At 40.1% G+C, this 21,117-nt stretch overlaps 1 protein-coding gene across 3 annotated transcripts in view; it reads left to right on the top strand.

Annotated features, from left to right (window-relative positions):
• The window catches only part of CADM2 (cell adhesion molecule 2), a 1,139,602-nt gene that overhangs the window by 780,322 nt on the left and 338,163 nt on the right, over window positions 1-21,117 (top strand). For 2 of the 3 annotated variants that reach the window (XM_075197071.1, XM_075197069.1), the window contains exon 2: window positions 19,631-19,657. The exons of the other annotated variant lie outside the window; for it this stretch is intronic. In XM_075197071.1, the coding sequence (XP_075053172.1) occupies window positions 19,631-19,657 (27 nt within the window). The remainder of the gene's footprint in view (window positions 1-19,630; window positions 19,658-21,117) is intronic. 3 annotated transcript variants of the gene reach the window in all.

Below are 21,117 nucleotides of genomic sequence, written 5' to 3'. Positions count from 1 at the left end.
TAATGCACCTATTTAACTTTTTCTTTTTTCCTGTTGCTATATTCTGTATTGAAAATAGGTTGCACCCCCTTCATTGATTAGAAGTAGTAACATACTTGGATATAGAAATTAGGGGTTGTTGCTTTTCACACTTGTGCGACAGACTTAGGACCTTTCCATTCCCTCTCTTCTTTTTCCTTTAGGTATATACCAAACAGATTACAATGTTTGTCAGGGTTCTTAAGGGGCTTTCCCAGGTCCCAGTATGTTTCTGCATTTTCCAGAGACCTGGTTTATTTTCCTGATGAACTGGATAGCGTAATAACTGAGTCTGGCCTTGGCATTCTGTGTTGAGAGCTGTACAGGTTTGTTAGCTGCTGTTGTGCTCTAATAGGTAAGGAGAAATATTTTTACCCAACAAGGGTGTTTTGAACTCTCCTTTTTCCTTTAATTTGATACTCTATCTCAGTGGTTTCCAACTGTTTTCATTTTGTGACAAACCTGTCTCATTATTCCCATTTTTGTGGTATACCGGTATCAAAGTATTGTGGGAAATAAACCTGGAATTGTAAAACATAAGTAAAAGCAAGGAAGATCATTGCAGTGTTTTTATATATTTTATGTAAAATATGTGTCTGTAGAAGTAAAATGCGCAGGCTGTTTCTGTCTTCATAATAACGTTTTTAAAATATAATTTTTTTTATGACTGTCTGCTAACATAAAAAATCTGTGATCATTTTAATTACTAGAAGAATACATTTATTACATTAATTACAGGATGGCTATATTTATTATGGTGTGTGGAAATGTTGAGGCATATGGAGCTCTGAGACGATGGAAGAGAAGGATAAAAGCAGCCTAGGGGGGCACAGATTTGAAACCCACGGCTGCCAACACACTGGATATTCTATTTAGATTGACCCAACTAACATTGAGCTGCATTGGACATATTACTGTGTATGAATATTACATTACTGATTAACTTGGATGCTACCATATCTAATAATCACAAGGGCAGAAATGTTGGAGGGCTTTGGTGTTTAAACAGTAATAAGTTGGATCTGGAAATGGAAATGGAGCGCCTTACTTTAAGCCAAAAGGTCTGATCTGGCAGTCTTGGAATTGTGTATCATTTGCTCAACGATCACTCTGCTCACTTCAATACCATTGGTGTGCAGGTAGAATCATATAGCATGATCAATGTACTGTGTATCTTGTGCCCAATCATGCCCTTGATTAATAAGAAATGCACTTCATCTGTATGATACTGCAGAGATTTGAGAGCAGTTCTTGGCTAGTTTTTGGCAGTTTGACGAAAGAGGTTAAGAGGTATATTTACTAAACTGCAGGTATGAAAAAGTGGAGATGTTGCCTATAGCAACCAATCATATTCTAGCTGTCATTTTGTAGAACGCAATAAATAAATGAAAGCTAGAATCTGATTGGTTGCTATAGGCAACATCTACACTTTTCCAAACCCGCAGTTTAGTAAATCTAGCCCTAAGTCTCTTTCCTTCAGGGCCAGTGGAACACTGAAAGCCTGTAAGTGCTGAAGGGGAGAACCCCGCCAACCCGCGTTCACAGATAAATATTTTTGTTTCTGTGGAGGTCAGTTTGGTAGGTACTGTTTCCTCTTTCGAATCTGGCAATGGAGCAAGCACAAGGGTTTGGGATAGCATGCGCCTACCCAGAGAAGGGGGGCGCATGGAAAAAAAAAACATCCTTGGGGCTTTTTCCTACCTCTCTGTTCCATTCACAGGCCATGACACTAATCCTTATATTACATTTGTTACAAGTCCACATGTAAACTCAAAATAATTGTGTAAAGCCCGAATTAACACAGACATGTTAACATGACCTCATACACCTAAATATTTTCTCATTTAAATTGTATAGATCGTTCCCTTTCCCTCTTCAAAACTTTCTGTCTTTTTGGTGTGAATCCTGCTCTAAGGAAATTACAAAGCACTGGACAATGCAGGAAATCGCAGAATTATATTGATTTTAATTACATTTGTGAAGAACTGCAATTAATAAAACATGGTATGCAGCCTAATGAAAGTTATATGCAATTGACTCAGAAATTCATTAGAAGTTTATCTGAAATGAATGCAAATTTAAACCTACCTAGTCATTATTAAAGTAGATTAAAAAATAAAAAGAATATACAAGAACCATACTAATGATCTGTCTGGGTTCTAAAAAAAAAAAGAGAGAAAAATGTAAATATTTCATTACTTTCTATCTACATATGCCAGACCCCTGGAAAAAAAGATATTTAATGGGAAGTGGAGAAAATAATATATTCACTTAAGGCTAAAGCATTCTTAGTGCGCTTTGTAAGATAAAACTCACATTTCTTTCAGGGGACACAGTTTTGACCCAGAGTGTCAGATGTAATAATGAGAGTAAAATGCTGGTAAAAATAATATTATTATTATTCATTCAAGTTCATTATGTTTATTATCAGGACCAGCTGTTGATGTTTTTAAACAGATTCCACAGTGAACTGGGCATTATTTGCATTGGCTAATAACACCACTTCATTATTGTAATAAGTTGCTCCTAATTTATCTCTAGATAATTAAGGTCCCTATTGATATTCATGCAATATTCTTCTTTTTTTCGCTATAATACAAAAGTCTTACTTAATTGCATGTTGCGAATGGCAGAAATGTGCCATGACCCTTAGCAGCCAATCAGACATTTGCTCTCATTAGTCTTGCTCATAATAGATGGCTAAAAGCTACAGGCTGCTGCATTTTGTGCTGTTGAGAGCACGTTACAGTTGCACAGTGTTAGCATTGCCGCATCACTTGGGTATCAGGTTGATTCAGACTTTATATTCTCCCTGGGTGCTCATGGGTTACCTGGTGTTCCAGCTTCCTCCAAGACATTCTGTATCGGTAGGTTATTTGTCCCTGTTCTGTTTGTGTACTGAGGAATATGATACAAATATGAATGTTATTACATATACCTAAGTTGTTGCACTTGTGTTGGTTATGAAAAGTAACAGAATTAAATGGCTTCAGACAGAGTTGATGTTATTGGTGAAATGACAAAGCAGCATTTTGATAGGCTGTTCTTAACAGGTCCTTCAGCCTGTTGGTTTGATTTCTATTCTTTGTTGATGTCCACTTCTTGAACATTGTAAATAATGTACAGTATTTAATGGAATATGTTATGCTCTGGTCTACACGACAAACCATGTTTTAACTGCATTTTTTACAGTATGTTTCTGTTAAGATACTTGACACGAGGTTATTTGGTAGCCATGTTTAAGAAGCAATGTTTACGCATGTTTAATATTAGAAATATGATATGTGCGGAACTGCATTCCGTACAAGGTTTCATAAACACTGTTGTACCAATATTTACACTTCTGTCTCTCTGAATACGTGTGGATGTGTGTGAGAGTTGAGTTAGATGAAACCGACATAATATAGGGTTCCTGTACATCACGGTAATAAAAAGCAATTAGCATTAAATGGAATCTCTGATGGAAATAAACAAAATATAATGAGATTTTATTTTTTTAAAAATATTTATTATGTAATATAAAAAACAGAATAAAAAGACTTTGCCATACAGTTATATGCTACACACAGAAAACATGCATGTGTTTAAATTTCACAAGGTAGCTGCTGGTGTCAGATTTTTCTCCCACTCAATGATGTGTCATTTATAATGTGAACCACCACCAGCTGCTACATCAGAATTCTAAAGAGACATTAGCTCAGATCATAGGAGATTTTTGGAAAACTAATACTTTGACTTTATTTATTCATTTGTAAGATTAAATAATGACTAAACTTAAAAATATAATATAGCTCAATAGTGGTCTAGTGGTCCGCAGAGCCTTCACCTGTGGACCCCAGCCTGCTGCTCCTGATATCACTTATACTCTGCAAACAGAAAGTAGGAGTGAATGGGAGCAGCTGGCTTCCTCATCATGTGACCTATTCTGTGCACTGCAAGGAGGTCATACAGCCCAACCAATCATAGGAGAGGGAGGGGTTAGTGTAGTATATTCTGGACTACATACTCAAGTGTGCTAAGGGGCGATGTACAGAGGTGTGTGGGGAGATGTGCAAAGGTGTGTGGGGAGATGTGCAGAGATGTGTGGGGAAATGTGCAGAGTTGTGAGGGGAGATGTGCAGAGGTGTGTGGGGAGATGTGCAGAGTTGTGAGGAGAGATGTGCAGAGGTGTGTGGGGAAATGTGCAGAGGTGTGAGGGGAGATGTGCAGAGGTGTGAGCGGCGATGTACAGAGGTGTGTGGGGAGATGTGCAGAGGTGTGTGGGGAGATGTACAGAGGTGTGTGGGTAGATGTACAGAGGTGTGAGGGGCGATGTGCAGAGGTGTGTGGGGAGATGTGCAGAGGTGTGTGGGTAGATGTACAGAGGTGTGTGGGTAGATGTACAGAGGTGTGAGGGGCGATGTACAGAGGTGTGAGGGGAGATGTGCAGAGGTGTGTGGGGCGATGTACAGAGGTGTGTGGGGAGATGTGCAGAGGTGTGAGGGGCGATGTACAGAGGTGTGAGGGGAGATGTGCAGAGGTGTGTGGGGCGATGTACAGAGGTGTGTGGGGAGATGTGCAGAGGTGTGAGGGGCGATGTACAGAGGTGTGTGGGGAGATGTGCAGAGGTGTGAGGGGAGATGTGCAGAGGTGTGTGGAGAGATGTGCAGAGGTGTGTGGGGAGATGTGCAGAGGTGTGAGGGGCGATGTACAGAGGTGTGAGGGGCAATGTACAGAGGTGTGAGGGGAGATGTACAGAGGTGTCAGGGGAGATGTACAGAGGTGTGAGGGGAGATGTACAGAGGTGTGTGGGGAGATGTGCAGAGGTGTGTGGGGAGATGTGCAGAGGTGTGTGGGGAAATGTGCAGAGTTGTGAGGGGAGATGTGCAGAGGTGTGTGGGGAGATGTGCAGAGTTGTGAGGAGAGATGTGCAGAGGTGTGTGGGAAAATGTGCAGAGGTGTGTGGGGAGATGTGCAGAGGTGTGCAGAGGTGTGTGGGTAGATGTACAGAGGTGTGAGGGGCGATGTACAGAGGTGTGTGGGTAGATGTACAGAGGTGTGAGGGGCGGGGGCGATGTACAGAGGTGTGAGGGGAGATGTGCAGAGGTGTGTGGGGCGATGTTCAGAGGTGTGTGGGGAGATGTGCAGAGGTGTGAGGGGCGATGTACAGAGGTGTGTGGAGAGATGTGCAGAGGTGTGTGGAGAGATGTGCAGAGGTGTGTGGGGAGATGTGCAGAGGTGTGAGGGGCGATGTACAGAGGTGTGAGGGGCAATGTACAGAGGTGTCAGGGGAGATGTACAGAGGTGTCAGGGGAGATGTACAGAGGTGTGAGGGGAGATGTACAGAGGTGTGTGGGGAGATGTGCAGAGGTGTGTGGGGAGATGTGCAGAGGTGTGTGGGGAAATGTGCAGAGTTGTGAGGGGAGATGTGCAGAGGTGTGTGGGGAGATGTGCAGAGTTGTGAGGAGAGATGTGCAGAGGTGTGTGGGAAAATGTGCAGAGGTGTGTGGGGAGATGTGCAGAGGTGTGTGGGTAGATGTACAGAGGTGTGAGGGGCGATGTACAGAGGTGTGAGGGGAGATGTGCAGAGGTGTGTGGGGAGATGTGCAGAGGTGTGTGGGGAGATGTGCAGAGGTGTGTGGGTAGATGTACAGAGGTGTGTGGGTAGATGTACAGAGGTGTGAGGGGCGATGTACAGAGGTGTGAGGGGAGATGTGCAGAGGTGTGTGGGGCGATGTACAGAGGTGTGTGGGGAGATGTACAGAGGTGTGTGGGGAGATGTGCAGAGGTGTGAGGGGCGATGTACAGAGGTGTGTGGGGAGATGTGCAGAGGTGTGTGGAGAGATGTGCAGAGGTGTGTGGGGAGATGTGCAGAGGTGTGAGGGGCGATGTACAGAGGTGTGAGGGGCAATGTACAGAGGTGTGAGGGGAGATGTACAGAGGTGTCAGGGGAGATGTACAGAGGTGTGAGGGGAGATGTACAGAGGTGTGTGGGGAGATGTGCAGAGGTGTGTGGGGAGATGTGCAGAGGTGTGTGGGGAGATGTGCAGAGGTGTGTGGGGAAATGTGCAGAGTTGTGAGGGGAGATGTGCAGAGGTGTGTGGGGAGATGTGCAGAGGTGTGTGGGGAGATGTGCAGAGTTGTGAGGAGAGATGTGCAGAGGTGTGAGGGGAGATGCGCAGAGGTGTGAGGGGAGATGCATAGAGGTGTGAGGGGAGATGCGCAGAGGTGTGAGGGGAGATGCATAGAGGTGTGAGGGGAGATGCGCAGAGGTGTGAGGGGAGATGTGCAGGGGTTTGAGGGGAGATGCGCAGAGGTGTGAGGGGAGATGCGTAGAGGTGTGAGGGGAGATGCGCAGAGGTGTGTGGGGAGATGTACAGAGGTGTGCGGGGAGATGTGCAGAGGTGTGAGGGGAGATGTACAGAGGTGTGAGGGGAGATGTACAGAGGTGTGAGGGGAGATGCGCAGAGGTGTGAGGGGAGATGTGCAGAGGTGTGAGGGGAGATGTGTGGAGGGAGATGTGAGGAGGTGTGAGGGGCAATGTGGAGAGGTGTAAGGTGAGTGTGCAGAGGTATGAGGGGAGATGTGTGGAGGGAGATGTGAGGAGGTGTGAGGGGCAATGTGGAGAGGTGTAAGGGGAGTGGGCAGAGGTGTGAGGGGAGATGTGTGGAGGGAGATGTGAGGAGGTGTGAGGGGCAATGTGGAGAGGTGTAAGGGGAGTGTGCAGAGGTGTGAGGGCAGAGGTTCAGAGGTCAGATTTGCATGTGGGGCGTTTCGGAATACATGTGCATTTTGTGTATACGTGGGCATTTTGTGTGACAAGTGGAGGTCCTGAGGGCATTTGCTGAAATTTTAGGCATGTGATCCATTTTGGATGGAGGGCTGCACATGAAGTATGTTGGGTTGGCCGTCACTGATATAGTTGGATTCATTTGCTCTTAGTTAAAAAAAAAATTATGAAAGTTTCACTTGCTTCCAAACCACCCAACAGCCCAGATATTGGAAGAAACCGACCCAATTCTTTGACTAAGAAATCGGTAGTTCCTTTGGTTAGGATTTGGGTGGCTCAAGGACAGGGCTTATGTTGTTCCTAATTTGTTTTTAATGTTAGGAGTTTGTAATTTTATGTCCCCTGAAATTGTGAATTATTGTTGCTAGTAAGTAAATATCTCCCAGAACACCCTGATAACCCAAACATGAACATTGAGCTTTGCATTGAGCTAAATGCTTTATATAGACTTGAGCCTGACTCACAGCTTTCTCTATTAATTGTTCCTTGAAAGATTACACATTATTAGTATGCTGTGTAATAAATTCTTGACAACTGGTGAGCCCATTCTAATGAAAAAAAAATGTCTCTTACTTATGATGTGTCTAATTACTGCTCTGAGAACAGACCTTTTACGATTTATCCAGTCTTTAATTTAACTGAATATAAATGGCATGAAATGCCTTTTAGTTTGGGCTTTGGCTGGCATTGTATATCTCGTTTCAATGAACAACATTCAGATGCAAATACAGTTTGTTTAGAGAGGATACAAATGCCACTAACATGACTGATGAGAGCTTTTGATCAGAGCTTCTCAAAATGAAACATTGAAATAGAAGACACTTTCTAGATTGGCATATGCAATCCTTGGAATTAATTATTTAATTTTCATTTTTCATAAGTGCCTTTGAAGAGAGGCATAAAAAAAATTATGTATGTCTGGCTTTTCCGTTTGATTGTACCTGCGGATTGTTTTCGTCTAGTGTTTTCTTATAGTGCAGTACATTTTTAAAGCTGTTTGATCGTTAATTAGTTTTAGAACTTTAATGTGGTATGTACACTTACGTGAATATAGCTATATCTTTATTGACTATTGGTCAATGTAGTAGGTTGAGTAGTGATTATTTTGGTGAATAGTTTAATATGGCACAGAAAGTTCTTTGCAATTAACTTGAATATCCTGAGATTTTCACAACGAACTAATCAGGGTTCTGTCACAAGATTCATGGATTCAGAATTAGATAGAATTAGATAGATCTGACTCTCACAATCTTCTCTCCTATGCATGCACCAATGAGATCCAAGGCTTTCAGAGCGTAGAAAAGAAATATAACAACTGCACTCAATGTCAGTGGATATTGTAGTTTTATATGCCCAATGCACCAACTGCAACATTTCAGTTCTCCCAGGACTTTTGTCAAGTTTTCTATAGCTTAATAAACTTCCGGTGAAACTTGGAATTGTCTAGTTGGGCAAATTAACTTACAGTTACCTGCTGATATTCAGTGAAGCTGTCACTGAAATTGTCTAACTAGGGTAAACACTTTATTGCAATATACTCTTAATTTCTGTCACCTTTAGGGAGGAGTTCAATTGACCGCGTTACTCGCGCCTGCGCACTGTTACCGTTACTACGGTAATAGTGCGCATTATTACTGTTAGTACGGTAATTTCAACACTGACATGTGTTTGCTGCCCTGAGAGCCGCAAGCAGAAATCTGCATTAAAGTTACCCTACTAACGGTAATAATGTGCAAAGGTGATTGAATTCCCCCCTTAGGGGGGTATTCAATTGTTAGCGAAACGAGTGAAAATCCTGTGCTCAAAAAAATATTACCGTTAATACGGTAATTTGCGCGTAAATACCGTTAATACGGTAATTTACTTGCTGGATTTCAGCTCGCAGCTCAGGGAGCTGCGAGCTGAAATTCAGCGAGTAATTACTGTATTAACGGTAATATTTTTCGAGCGCGGGATTTTCACCCGTCTCACTATCAATTGAATACACCCCTTAGAGTACAAAATGTGATAATATCAATACTAGCCATAAAAAAAATACTTTATATTATTATTAGTCAGTTACTTTTACAATATATGAAAAAACTGAAGATTGTTTAATTTTGTTATTTAATTTTCCACCTTTGTGCATATTGTGAAAGATATTTAGGTAAGTCAAAGTAGTTGTGATATTTATTCTGAAAATTCCAACAATAAGTGCACCATTTCCTAAATGGTCAGATTTCTTTGGACATTTTCTTGGGGAAATTTAGCTATTTGTCTTATAATAATACAGAAAACCACCAAAACATACACAGTTGTTGTTAGTCTGGTCAACAATGATACTGTAGTGGTTTGGGAAGGGGCAATTTTTTCATCGCCTGCATTGATATATATGTGTTTGTGCTGTTATAAGCATTTGGAACTTCCTATATTAAATGTTGGTGTGCAATGTCATCATGCCATATCTCCTGAACTCTGTACTTCATCTTTTAGAGTGAGTGTTAAATGGGTCATTTGGAGAAATCAAGGAATCCAGAATGATAGGGCAATGTATTTAGTACAAAATGTAGTAGAACTTGTACAAGTCAGTACAGTAGGGTTGTGTGAAGGTGTATAAACCCATTTCATTATTTAAGAAAGTTTTAAAGTGGGCCTTAAAAATATAGAAACAAGTGTATCGGTATGGATTAACGTACAGGAGAGGAAACACAATCAGGAGCAGCATTGTGCTTCACATGGAAGGATTAATGGAAATGACTGTCTGCAGTTAGAGAAAAACAATACACTGATCTCCTTTGTGCTGATATTTCCATTGTTGCTATTACTTTTAATACATTTATAGAAACTACAATGTGCACATTGCTGGGTATGCAGGGTGTATGTTAGTCACACTTGCTCACTCTCCTGGAATTTCTGGGAGACTCCTGAATTCCGGGTAGGTCTCCCAGGAGACCAGGCCACTCTCCCGCTTCCAAGTAAACAAAAATAAATGTTGGCAAGAATGATATTAGTAAAGAGTCAGTGTTTGGTCTTTTGGCTGCACCACAATGCTTTAGGTTATCATTAAAAGCTAGAAATGGAAGTGATATAGATTTGCATTCAATTTCTGTAAAACAAAAAAAGGTTCATTTAAATAATTTCATCATAAATGGGCCTAGCTAATGATGAGGGTGGTGCCAGCACAATTACCCCTGTGTACCGAAACATAACACGTGTGTAAACCTAGCTCTGTAAAACATTAAGCTAGCCAGTGTACAATACTGTAGTAAATCACTTACATGCATAAATCTTTCACAGTGATTGAGATTAGTGAAAATGTAATCTACTAATAAGGTATAAACAGACATATCTGATGTGTACTTAAAGCACAATAAATATTCATCAACATGGTAACTTTATGTGTAGAGTGTAATGTAACCAGCTTCCTGCAGTGTGTGCTTGTTTAATCATGAATCAATATACCACTTAATAAGCCAATGCCCTTTCCAAAATGCCGATCTCCCCAGCAATCATATACACTTAGAAGTCAGTGGTAGAATCTTACAAAGACGTCTTTCTACATTTACATTTTATCATAGAATCCATACTTTGTACCTTTTCTGGTTTCTAAAATGTATTCCTAGAATCAAACAAACAATGCATCAAGGCGTCAGGAAAATGTGAAAATAAATATATACCTTATCGGGTCGGATTGTTGTATGCAGATTACACGCCCTTTCTTCATATTTATGCTTATAAATATTACATTGAGCTGTCATATAGCGTGAATGAATATATCCCATAGAAAATATCCAAACATCTAAAGACTTCGAGATGCACATAGAAAACAAACACAGCAGCTAGCTTTTTCTACTGTAAAATTGCAAAGCGTCAGGTAGGTCTATACAAGTGGTGCCTACATTTAAGTGTACCCATTACCTACACATCATGGGAGCCGCCAAGCTAGGGGCTTAGCTAATATTCATAAAAATGCATCCTATCAATTCAACTAATGCAGGTCTGGACAACCTGTGGCTTGCCAGTTGTTGTGAAACTGCAAGTCCTGGCATTGTCTGGAAAATCATGCTGGGGTTTGTAGTTTTACAACATATGAAGAGCCACAGGTTGCCTAGACTTGAACTAGTGGAATGGAGATTTTATTTCTATAGGAGGTTCCCACCAACCAATAATTAATGGGAGTGTGGCAGGCTCCCAGTATGAAAGCTCAGAGCCAATATTAAGTCATGGTAGAGCTGAGTTAATCACTGGCACTGGTCCTTATGGAGCACTTGTTGAGATGCTTGTGGAACAAGCCGTTCCGCACAGTGCCTCAGTTGGGTCACACATTCTAAAATCTCTTCTCCTAAATAATTTTGACCTCAGCGGGGAAGTAGAAAATTCTGTTTCAGTGATGGGTACTGACTCCATGTACTGGTCACTGAGAAACATTCCCTCATCCTTCAACAATAAGGAAATTACAGTCACTTGTGGGTCGAAGTGTGGAAGGCATCAAAATAAAGAGCGTTTTCCTTCTTCATCTTTCCCCCACCTGCTCATACTACAAATGTTTGAACTGGTCCCTCATACAACATGGCAGCAGTGGGACAAGTTTATCTTCTCCATTTGGTGTTCTATCATATAAGGAGACACATGGCAAAATATAAAAATAATAAAAAATAAAGAGGCAAACTTTAGTAACTTTGTGCCATTGGGGAGACTCCATTGACACAGATGGTGAGGATGATAATTATATGATATGTATAATCTCAGCCTCTCCCATGATACGTAACTGGGAATATGAGAACATTGGGCCTGTTTTTTCATGTAGCACACAAATATCAACTTTAAATTTCAGTGTACAAATAGGCTATCAAGTATTTGTGTGCTACATGAAAAAACAGGCAGTATTTAACCTATGTGCAAAACAAAATACTAATTTGCACCCCTTGCATTGTAACATGGTTTTGTCCAGGAGACTGAAATAAGAAGTTTCTCAAGTTAAGATCCTTAATGAATCAGGCCCATTATTATTATTATTATTACAATTATTAACATTCCACAATATATACAGCTCCGTACTATTGTGGTAGAGCAGAAAGAGAGACAAAAAAACACATACTGGAAACATAAGTACAGTACAGTAAGGGCGTATGGTAGGAGACATAGTGAATATGCATAATGCGGGGGCAAGGACAAGAGGGGTGGTCAAGGTGGGAGCAGACCAGAGAAAAGAGGGTCTAGGTCATCACAGGGTGACACAAGGGTGGGTGACACAGAGGTTGGCAAAGTGGAGACGACGAGAGGGGTGAGATAAGGTTGAAGATGCAAGGGAGGGGCTTTGTAGTTAGGGGTAGGGTAAGGAGTTTGAATTAGATTAAACATTGGTTTATTGATGGGCTTATGTTCAGTATTAAGCATCCTCAATTGTTTTGTAACAAGTATGATTTCACTTGATGTAACCCGATGAATTTCAGCAGTTATGTCTTATATCCTCTCCATTTTACTGTGTTGTTCTCACAAAGTTAAATTATAGAAATGTGCTATGTTCTATACTACATACTCAAAATGCATAATCTCATGTCATGGGGCTGAATCAGGATAAGACTTAAAGAAAATGGTCTTTTCCATATGCAGAGCCTATGTGTGTCAAATAATCAGGTTATTTCAGGACAGTTTTATTGCATATCAGGCACCTAAATCCTGTGTTCATCCAAGTAAGAATTTAAGTCCACTTTTTAGTCCACTAAATCCAAAATACAGCTGATATGTAAAAGCCTCAAGAGCTTGTCAAAACTGAAGATATTTGATAAATAAATGTAATTGTGATGGAATACAATTTCCTTCATACACCAGACTTCTTATCCCGTCAGTAACCATATTGGAGAACACAACCTGTTAAATCTTTCCTTGTAGACAATAACTGATGATGGGAAACAATAGCTTGCAATCAACTGCAAAGCAAGTAAAATAGAATGAATGAAATGCGTCAAGATCTTTCAAAGTATGGAAACTTAGAGATGGAGCAAGACCAATATTAACCTATTGTAGATTGCAGTAATCAACTCTGAACGTTCCATAGTTACAAAATAAAAGGGGTAGGTTTAAACTCAGAACTTGAAGATACCATTCACTCCCCTACCCTGGGAACATGTGCAGCAATCTCGTTATGACCCTCATGAGCATTATGGCTTTTTGGAAGCTGATAAAAAAAATAACAATTTAGTAAATAAATGTTAAACGTGCTGTAAAAAAGAAATTGAAAAAAAGAAAGTTTAATTAAATAACCCAACATAAAATGGAATATGCCATTGGCAATGCCACTGTAGGCTACTCTTTCTGCGCTATGCCTTCACTTGATACCCATAAAACAGCACAATTTAATAAAAAAAAGTTACAAATATAATTCACAGAGTATGTCGTCAGTACGGAAAACGTCTAAGTTATCAGTTCTTTTGCCATCAAGCATATAGTCATTTTCTCTGGCGGATTATTCATTGAGCCAGCACTTTAAAGAGCTTTATTTGTTTAGTGAACTGTAAAAAGATACCTTGAATCAAAATAGCTTGAATTCTATTATGAACTAGAAAAAGGATAATGGGAAAAAATATCCATACAAAATACTCATTAAGCCATGTATAATATGCTTTTAAAAATCCCTGACACTCACAATTTCATACTAGTCGGCAGTGTTTGGGGGTGATCTCTATTAAATACTGATAGATTGATGGACTTAAAAAGCTAGTAGTTATATGCACGGAATGTGATAAATGATTTGGCCGTTGCGTATCACAGTGTCTGCTAGGGATGTTTTAGGCAGAGGGTGCCTCAAGGCTTTATAATGCATTTTGTGTAAAACATCATACATGGGCAAACCAGCTGTCACTATAAATTAGGTCCAGGATGGCAGCTGATAGCGCAAGGTAGAATTAGCTGCAATTATTATAATGTATGCATCAAAGTAGACAGCTCTGGCCAGATAGCTGAGATTTCAAGTTGCAGGTCATCTTATCATAACATCTTTTTAATATGATTTCCAAATGATTGTGTTTTTTTTTTAGCCTTCTCTTTGGTAATGTCATAATCCGTTGTAATCTCTAATAAATGGGAACGTTTTCTGTAATTCACACAACTATGGAATTTTTAGGCAATGACAATCAATGGTATATAAAGGAAACATCTAGGGCCTGATTCATTAGGGAAAGTAAAGCAAAAAAAAATGAGTGACTTTGCACCTTGGCAAAACTATGTTGCATTGGAGGGGAAGATAAATTTAAAATGTGGTGGCAGATTTATAATTGGGGTAGGGCATGTGCTAGATCAACTTTACATTTCAGTGTAAAAATAAAGCTATCAAGTATTTTGTGTGGTACATGAAAAAACAGACAGTATTTAACTTGTATGCAAAATAGTAAACTAATTTGCATCCCTTGCATTGTAACATGGTTTTGTCCAGGAGAAAACATACTCATTTTTTTGCTTTTTTTTTTTTTTTATGAATCAGGTCCATAGTCTCCAGTATAATTGTATCCAAGCCTCACACCTCTAGTTGAACCTCAATTGTTCACTCAGTTGAGGTTGGGTTACAACTGTATTTAAACATTTACTGTACCTTGGGGTTTACCTTTTCATTACAGTTGTATACACATTACTTCTTTGTCTTTTTACTTTCTCTGTACCATATATGCACATACCCATGCACTAGCTACTGTAGGTTATATAAAGTTTAGAAGTCACTAGGGAGGTATTTTTGACCAAATAGAAGCATAAGGCTGTTGGCTGAGCAGGGAATGGGGTAGGATGTGTGTCAGCCCTGGGGATAACGATTGTGATGAAACGAGTTTGATAACAACCTAACCAGCCTGTCCCTCATTTCTCACAAAATGGGGATTATTGCATGTTCTCTTTATAGCCCTTGCTTTTGTTTCCCAGCTCAACAGAGTACAACTGCACTGTCTAATTACATGTGGATAAAGGGACATTGTAGCTCATTGTAAATATGTATATTGTATATTGTTGATGTGGCAGTGAGGTTGTTATTCATTGTCCTTAAAGTGAATTCAGGTGGGTTATGGGTAAGGATCAGGTTGCAAGATACTGGTGAGGGGAAAGGATAATTAGTATCCATTGTTCTCACAAGACTACTCCAGATGTTTGGTCTACAATCTGGCAGGGAAGTTTCTGTGGAAGTACAGCTCATCTCCACTCACCTCTCCAACACCCTAGTCCATGACTCAACAATATTTAACAAGGAAAGACCCAGGAATTTGCCCGGGGAGGGGAAAGCACTGTGTAAGTTTGACCCTAGATATAAGGAGCCACTCCAGGGGGGAGTTGAGGATCATTCTGGGAATTGATGGGTGGAACCTGCAGGGTGACTGGTGACTCTACCAGTGAAATCCATCAATCGTCGAGTCTGGACAGCCAGGTGACTGTAACTATTTAAGCTAGTAGGGTAAGGGACAAATGATGTGGTGAACCTGCCTGGCATTTATTTACTGTGTGTACATAATATTCTAGTGTTGTTTTTGTTACAATAAATGTACTATTGTACTGTTCTATCTGCATTTGCCAGAGTGACTAATAAGAACCTTAGAAGGTACTGGGTAGGCTTCCCTGTCCTAGGAAGGCACCTGTGGGTGACCATCTAGACTGAAGTGGGTAGAATTGGGCCACAAAACCTGGTATCTTCACTGTGAAGAAAATTGTAAAATTGCTGATCCATTATTGAACGGATCTCCTTGCGATGCATGAAGGACACAAGAAAAATGCCCATGTATATGAGGCCATACTTTGTTGTAACAATACCTGAAAACCCATTAAAGCTTCATAAGAAAAAGCTACATTTAAAATTGATATTTTTTAATAGGTTGTTTTTCTCTCATAATAGCATAAGACAGCAAAATAATAGTATAATATGTTATCATTATTATCACTTGTTTAAAATAAATTACATAAGAACACTAGGCACAATTACAAAACGGCACTAGGCAAACAATATCAATAAAATAACATAAGTAATAAAGTTGAACCCCTAGCAGTGGATTTTTTTAAGTAGACCCGGAAATACAGGGGCTTCCTAATACTTTAAGGGCCCCCATGTCTGCCAAATAGAAAAAAACTCACATATACACAATGGGCTTTGACAGGGAAGGCGGGCCGCCTTCATCAACTGCACCTATGGCAGTTAAGCACTAGCACAAACGGATTGTTGCAAAGCCAACAGACCTTTGTGTCATTTATAGAATGTTCCTCTCAGAACATACAGCTTAATTATGAGATCTGTCATGTTTTCCTCACAATACATTCAGAGGTTCCCACATAAGTAAAATTAGTTAGTGATTGTCAGCACTGGGTCTGGTAATTTGCTTCTCTATTTATTAAATCAATATAAAATCACTCTCTTTGTGCACAGGCATGTTTTTTGGTAATGAAAAAAGTAATTCAACTCCATGTCAAGTAGGTCAGCCATTAGGAGAATATTCCTACAGCGTATTTCATTACTTTTATAAGGTCCCTTGCTTATTTATGACTTTCAGACTTATTTGGGCCACGAGGTCCCAGTTCAAATTCTAGTCTCTTTGATTATTAATATCATTAAATTATGTGCATTTGCCCTACTAGTTTGATAAAATGATGAAGTTATCAAATGCATGTACTCTGGGTTTTAGTAGGCTCAAGGGGGGTAATTTAATTGATATTCTTACCTACAGTTTATTTTTCAGCTGAGAATATTTTGGTTTCTGGATATTTTTATTTTAAAACACATTTATCTACAGACTAATTTTACCAATATAACAAGCAATCTATAATTACTGGTATTAAACAGTTATTTGTGTTTGCCTTTTTAATGGGCTGCAGAATGGATTACCTAAATATTACTACATTTGCATTGACTTTTGGAGTATAAACTGGTGACCAGTTCACATGTTTGTGTTATAATCAATGATGATGTAATGAATAGTTGCTTCAATAATTTCAATATCCATGTTAGCAATAAATATTTCATTTTTACCTATTCTGAAATAAAAATGTAATATATTGTAACTGGGTTAGTGGAACAGGTGACATCACCTGGGGGGAGATGGTAGTGTAGAGCAGCAGAGAAATCACACAAGTCCAAGGTTTCGGCACAAATGGCCTCAGCCAGTTTTATTAAAAAGAAAAAAAATAAAGAAAACTTTAAAACTTTGCCTATCCGGCACTATCGAAACACACAGAAACACCCTCTCTCCTGTGAAGGACCTTGTGGCCCACACATATACAAAATATAGAGGTAATTGGTCACCATTTGTAGGGTCTTTCAAGAGGCATCCACCCTCCTCCCTAGGTCTGAGAGACAGAGGAAACTGCCTAGCAGCTTTTTAAAACACCTTTCACATGTGCAACTATTAACCAGTCTGCTATCAGACTGACAGAACAGAAGACCTGGAATGGAGCCCACCCTTGTCTCTCCATTTACACCTCATGGACACTTACCAGTTTTTCCTGAAGCTGAAAAAAACTCTTTGGGAAACTCCTTCCCATACAAGACAATCTCCCTGGGTTTTAGAGCATACAAGACAGAAAGACTGGGACATATACCACTGCCATTCAACACTTGCCCATTGCATCTGCCACTATGTGTATGTATATGCATGTGTACATGTCATATATATATATATATATATATATATATATATATATATATATATATACATATATATATATAGCATGGTTGTTATTATTAGTATTTCTATGTCGTAGTGACTCTCCTCTTCATATTTGTTTTGCATGAGCTTTCCGTATCACAATAGAGAGTGGGACATCCAATAGCTTTACAGCAGTATTGACCTGCATAAACGTAAAGCACTTTCCATAATTGCTGACTTGCTTTAATCAGACAAAAAATAAATAAACTTCAATAGTATATTAAGAGTAACTCAGAATTTCTTCTTTAAGTGTTGCATAAATATACAGAAATTGGTGGCAGATAAGTTTTCTTTAAATACAGACGTGAGGTAGGTGTAGGTTATAGATGGTCACTTTTCCACAACTGCTTTGCATCGCAAGACCACATGGTTAACCAATAAGGAAAAGTGTTACAACTAATGATTTGGGCTGAGATTGTGGTGAAATATTGTGGAAATTAACTACAATTACAGAGGAAAATATATATGTAAGGCCCACTTACTTGTCCAGCTCTGATTTAACATAACACGATGGATTGCTGCAATTTTACTGTACTCGGAAAAAAAAATCTAAGATCTAACAGGTGACGACTGTTACACAAAGTGCTTATATTTAGCACCACACACTCATGAAAATAAAAGGAACTGATCTGCTGTCACAACATGTAACAGCTGTAGAGGTAACGAAGCACTTTTTAGGTATGTCACATACGGGTGCCAGTTCCTATTATAACTTTTGTCAGACAAGTCATGTCTGTGAGCTCCCACTTATAAGCAGGTTGGAAATGAAGTGACCTGATGTACTGCAAGTGTCCCATCACCTTATTTCACTCTGCTCTCTGTGAATGTCTTTGTATGTATAGAAACATGGCACTTGTGTGTTTATTCACAAAGTTCATCCATCCAACATGTTTAAACTATTACCTTCTCTATATAAGCATATTTAGATCAAATTTCCATTGTATACAGCTATATATCTAAAAAACACTACCTAATTCAACCAAACCACTTATAGTATTGGTTTACTGACAGAGGGCTGGTTTACCAGGAAAGGGTTGTGACTTCACTCACAATGGGCCTGGTTAGGTCAGAGGAGGAGGAGACAGTTCAGTGCTCCTTCCTCAGCTAACTCCTGCTGGGCAGGTAAGTGACTTTAGACATGTGTGTAGGTTCTCATTGGAAGTGTGAAAGGCATGTGGGGGAGGTGGGAGTGGCATTGTGAGGATGTCTGAGGGGTATGTGAATGGCATGTGGGGGAGATGGGAGTGGCATGTGGAGGAGATGTGAGTGGCATGTGGGGGAGATGTGAGTGGCATGTGGGGGTTGTGAGTGGCATGTGGGGGAGATGTGAGTGGCATGTGGGGGAGATGTGAGTGGCATGTGGGGGAGATGTGAGTGGCATGTGGGGGTTGTGAGTGGCATGTGGGGGAGATGTGAGTGGCATGTGGGGGAGATGTGAGTGGCATGTGGGGGAGATGTGAGTGGCATGTGGGGGAGACGTGAGTGGCATGTGGGGGAGATGTGAATGGCATGTGGAGGAGATGTGTGTTGCATATGGGGAGGTCTGAGAAGCATTTGGGGAGTCTGTGAGCCATGTGGGGATGCCTGAATTGCAAATGAGGGGCATGTGGGAAAGGCTGAATGGCATGTTGCAGAGTTTCAGAGGGGCATGTGGGGGTATTTTATGGCAAATTGGGGTCAGATGGCATGTGGAGCTACTTTTGAGCAAGTGGCATGTTTGATTGGCATGCAGTTGAATTTTGGAGCAAATGAGAGCCATAAGGGTGCATTTTGGCATGAGTGATGTGTGGGGTGCTGAGGTTATTTTGGAGGCTGTTTTTTTATTTTTGAATTTTGAATTTTTGAATTTTATTTGCGGCCCTTTTAGAGGTTGATGGGCCGCAAATAGAGTCCTGGACATATATCAGCTTGCCCATCATTGGTTTAAATGGAAAGGAAAGTGGCCTAATTCATCACAGTTTCCCAATTGAGAATGTAGGCAGGCAGGGAGACCATGTGCCACATATATCAGTACATAATGCGACACAGCCAGTGCACATTCATTGTAATGAACTGTTCTTCATGCAGTTTTCTCTCTGCTCTGCAAAGTATTGTATGAATAAGTAAAATAGCAGCCTTTCTGTGTGTTTCAATATACTCTATCTAATGTGTCTTTGTTTATTCTCTTCCTCTCATGCATTCATTTCCTTGACCCCAGTGGCTGCTGTGAAGAATAAAGGTAGAGGTGAGTTGCATAGTTTGCATAGATTAACATTTGTGGAATATTGTACACATTGTACAATTATATGCTGAACATATGCCTGGATTTACACATTATGATGATGGTACCTGTGCCAGTATGTTCCTGGATTCCTGGTTATAGCCCTTATTGAAAAAAAATACTTTTTTTTAGCAGTTTTGTAACTTGTGTGCTTGGATGTCTATTCTCTCTAGCAGAGTGTACCTGCTGCAGAAAAGTCTTCTCTCTTCAGTTGTGGGATCACAAGCAAAGCTTCACCCTCCCACTGTGAGTCATCTGGCTGATGTCACCAGTCACTTTACAGCCTTATCCTGAGAGTACCATTAGTTTCACTCTGCTGGAGGGTATGGATAGAACAAACTAATCAGGCAGGGACGTCCATTTACCAAAATTGACCCTTTGAGTAAATTTACAAACTATGTAGGAAGATAAGTGGAGCTCTCCTTTGTCAGAACCTGCCACTTGTGCAGACAGAGGGGAACATAGTATGTGGTCACAACTTTAGTCTGATAGATGCTTTCATGCAGGAATGTACCATTACATCTATGGGTTCCGTAATCGCTGTGCACCCTGCAAGGCGGTAGATCCGCCTCTGCTTACATTGTAATTGTTGCTGAGTAGAGAAATTCCAGGCACTGGAGTAAGACATGATCGGTGGTTCCTCATAGAGAGCACTGTGATTAAGGCAGTTTGAAATATATGACCCCCACCCCAGCCTCAGATTACACATAAAGTCAACATACAGACTTACAATATTGTCTAACATGGATGGCACAATCTTATACTTATTATGGTAAGTGGTGATTGTGCTGTCTACATTAAGACATGCATTTGTATTTTAACTCATTAGATTAGGCCATCTATGTAAAATAGCCTTGCTCAGGTAAAGATTAAAGAATTTTTAGTGAATTATTTCTCTCTTAAAATGTTAGTGGTGCAACTCCAATTTATGTAGAACTACATATGAACATTTGCTTTACTCTTTTCAACGTTGCAGAATATTTTTATTCTTTTTTTTATTATTAGCCACTGTTTGTTCTATGGAGCAGTGTCCCAGTTCTTGTGCATCGCGGGGACATCCGCTGGTCAGCCTTAGAAATGCTCAGGCAGCTCTGAAGCAGGGAGAAAAACTGTCCTAGTGGCTGAAAATAAAAGTCAGTTTCTGATTGGAGGAATGCAATGTATAAGATCCTCCCTGCTTTGCAGCTGCCCAATTTATACTGAAGTAGGTCTCAGATAAATATAACAACCCTGCTTAATAAAACAAATAGCATTTGTCCCTCACCAAATTAATATATTGACAATGAGGGTATACAATGAAAACCCCCTTTTAAAATAGAGACACTGGCGCAAACCAATTTTTATCAGATTCATGCTAGACATGACTGAAAACTAAAGTTCCCATGTACACGCTAAGGGCATGGAGTTTAATGTTCCTGCAAGGG

The sequence above is a fragment of the Mixophyes fleayi genome, chromosome 2, assembly GCF_038048845.1.
Source record: "Mixophyes fleayi isolate aMixFle1 chromosome 2, aMixFle1.hap1, whole genome shotgun sequence".
NCBI lineage: Eukaryota > Metazoa > Chordata > Amphibia > Anura > Limnodynastidae > Mixophyes > Mixophyes fleayi.
The sequence above is the reverse complement of the archived record's forward strand: the minus strand, read 5'-3'. Positions and strand labels throughout refer to the sequence as shown.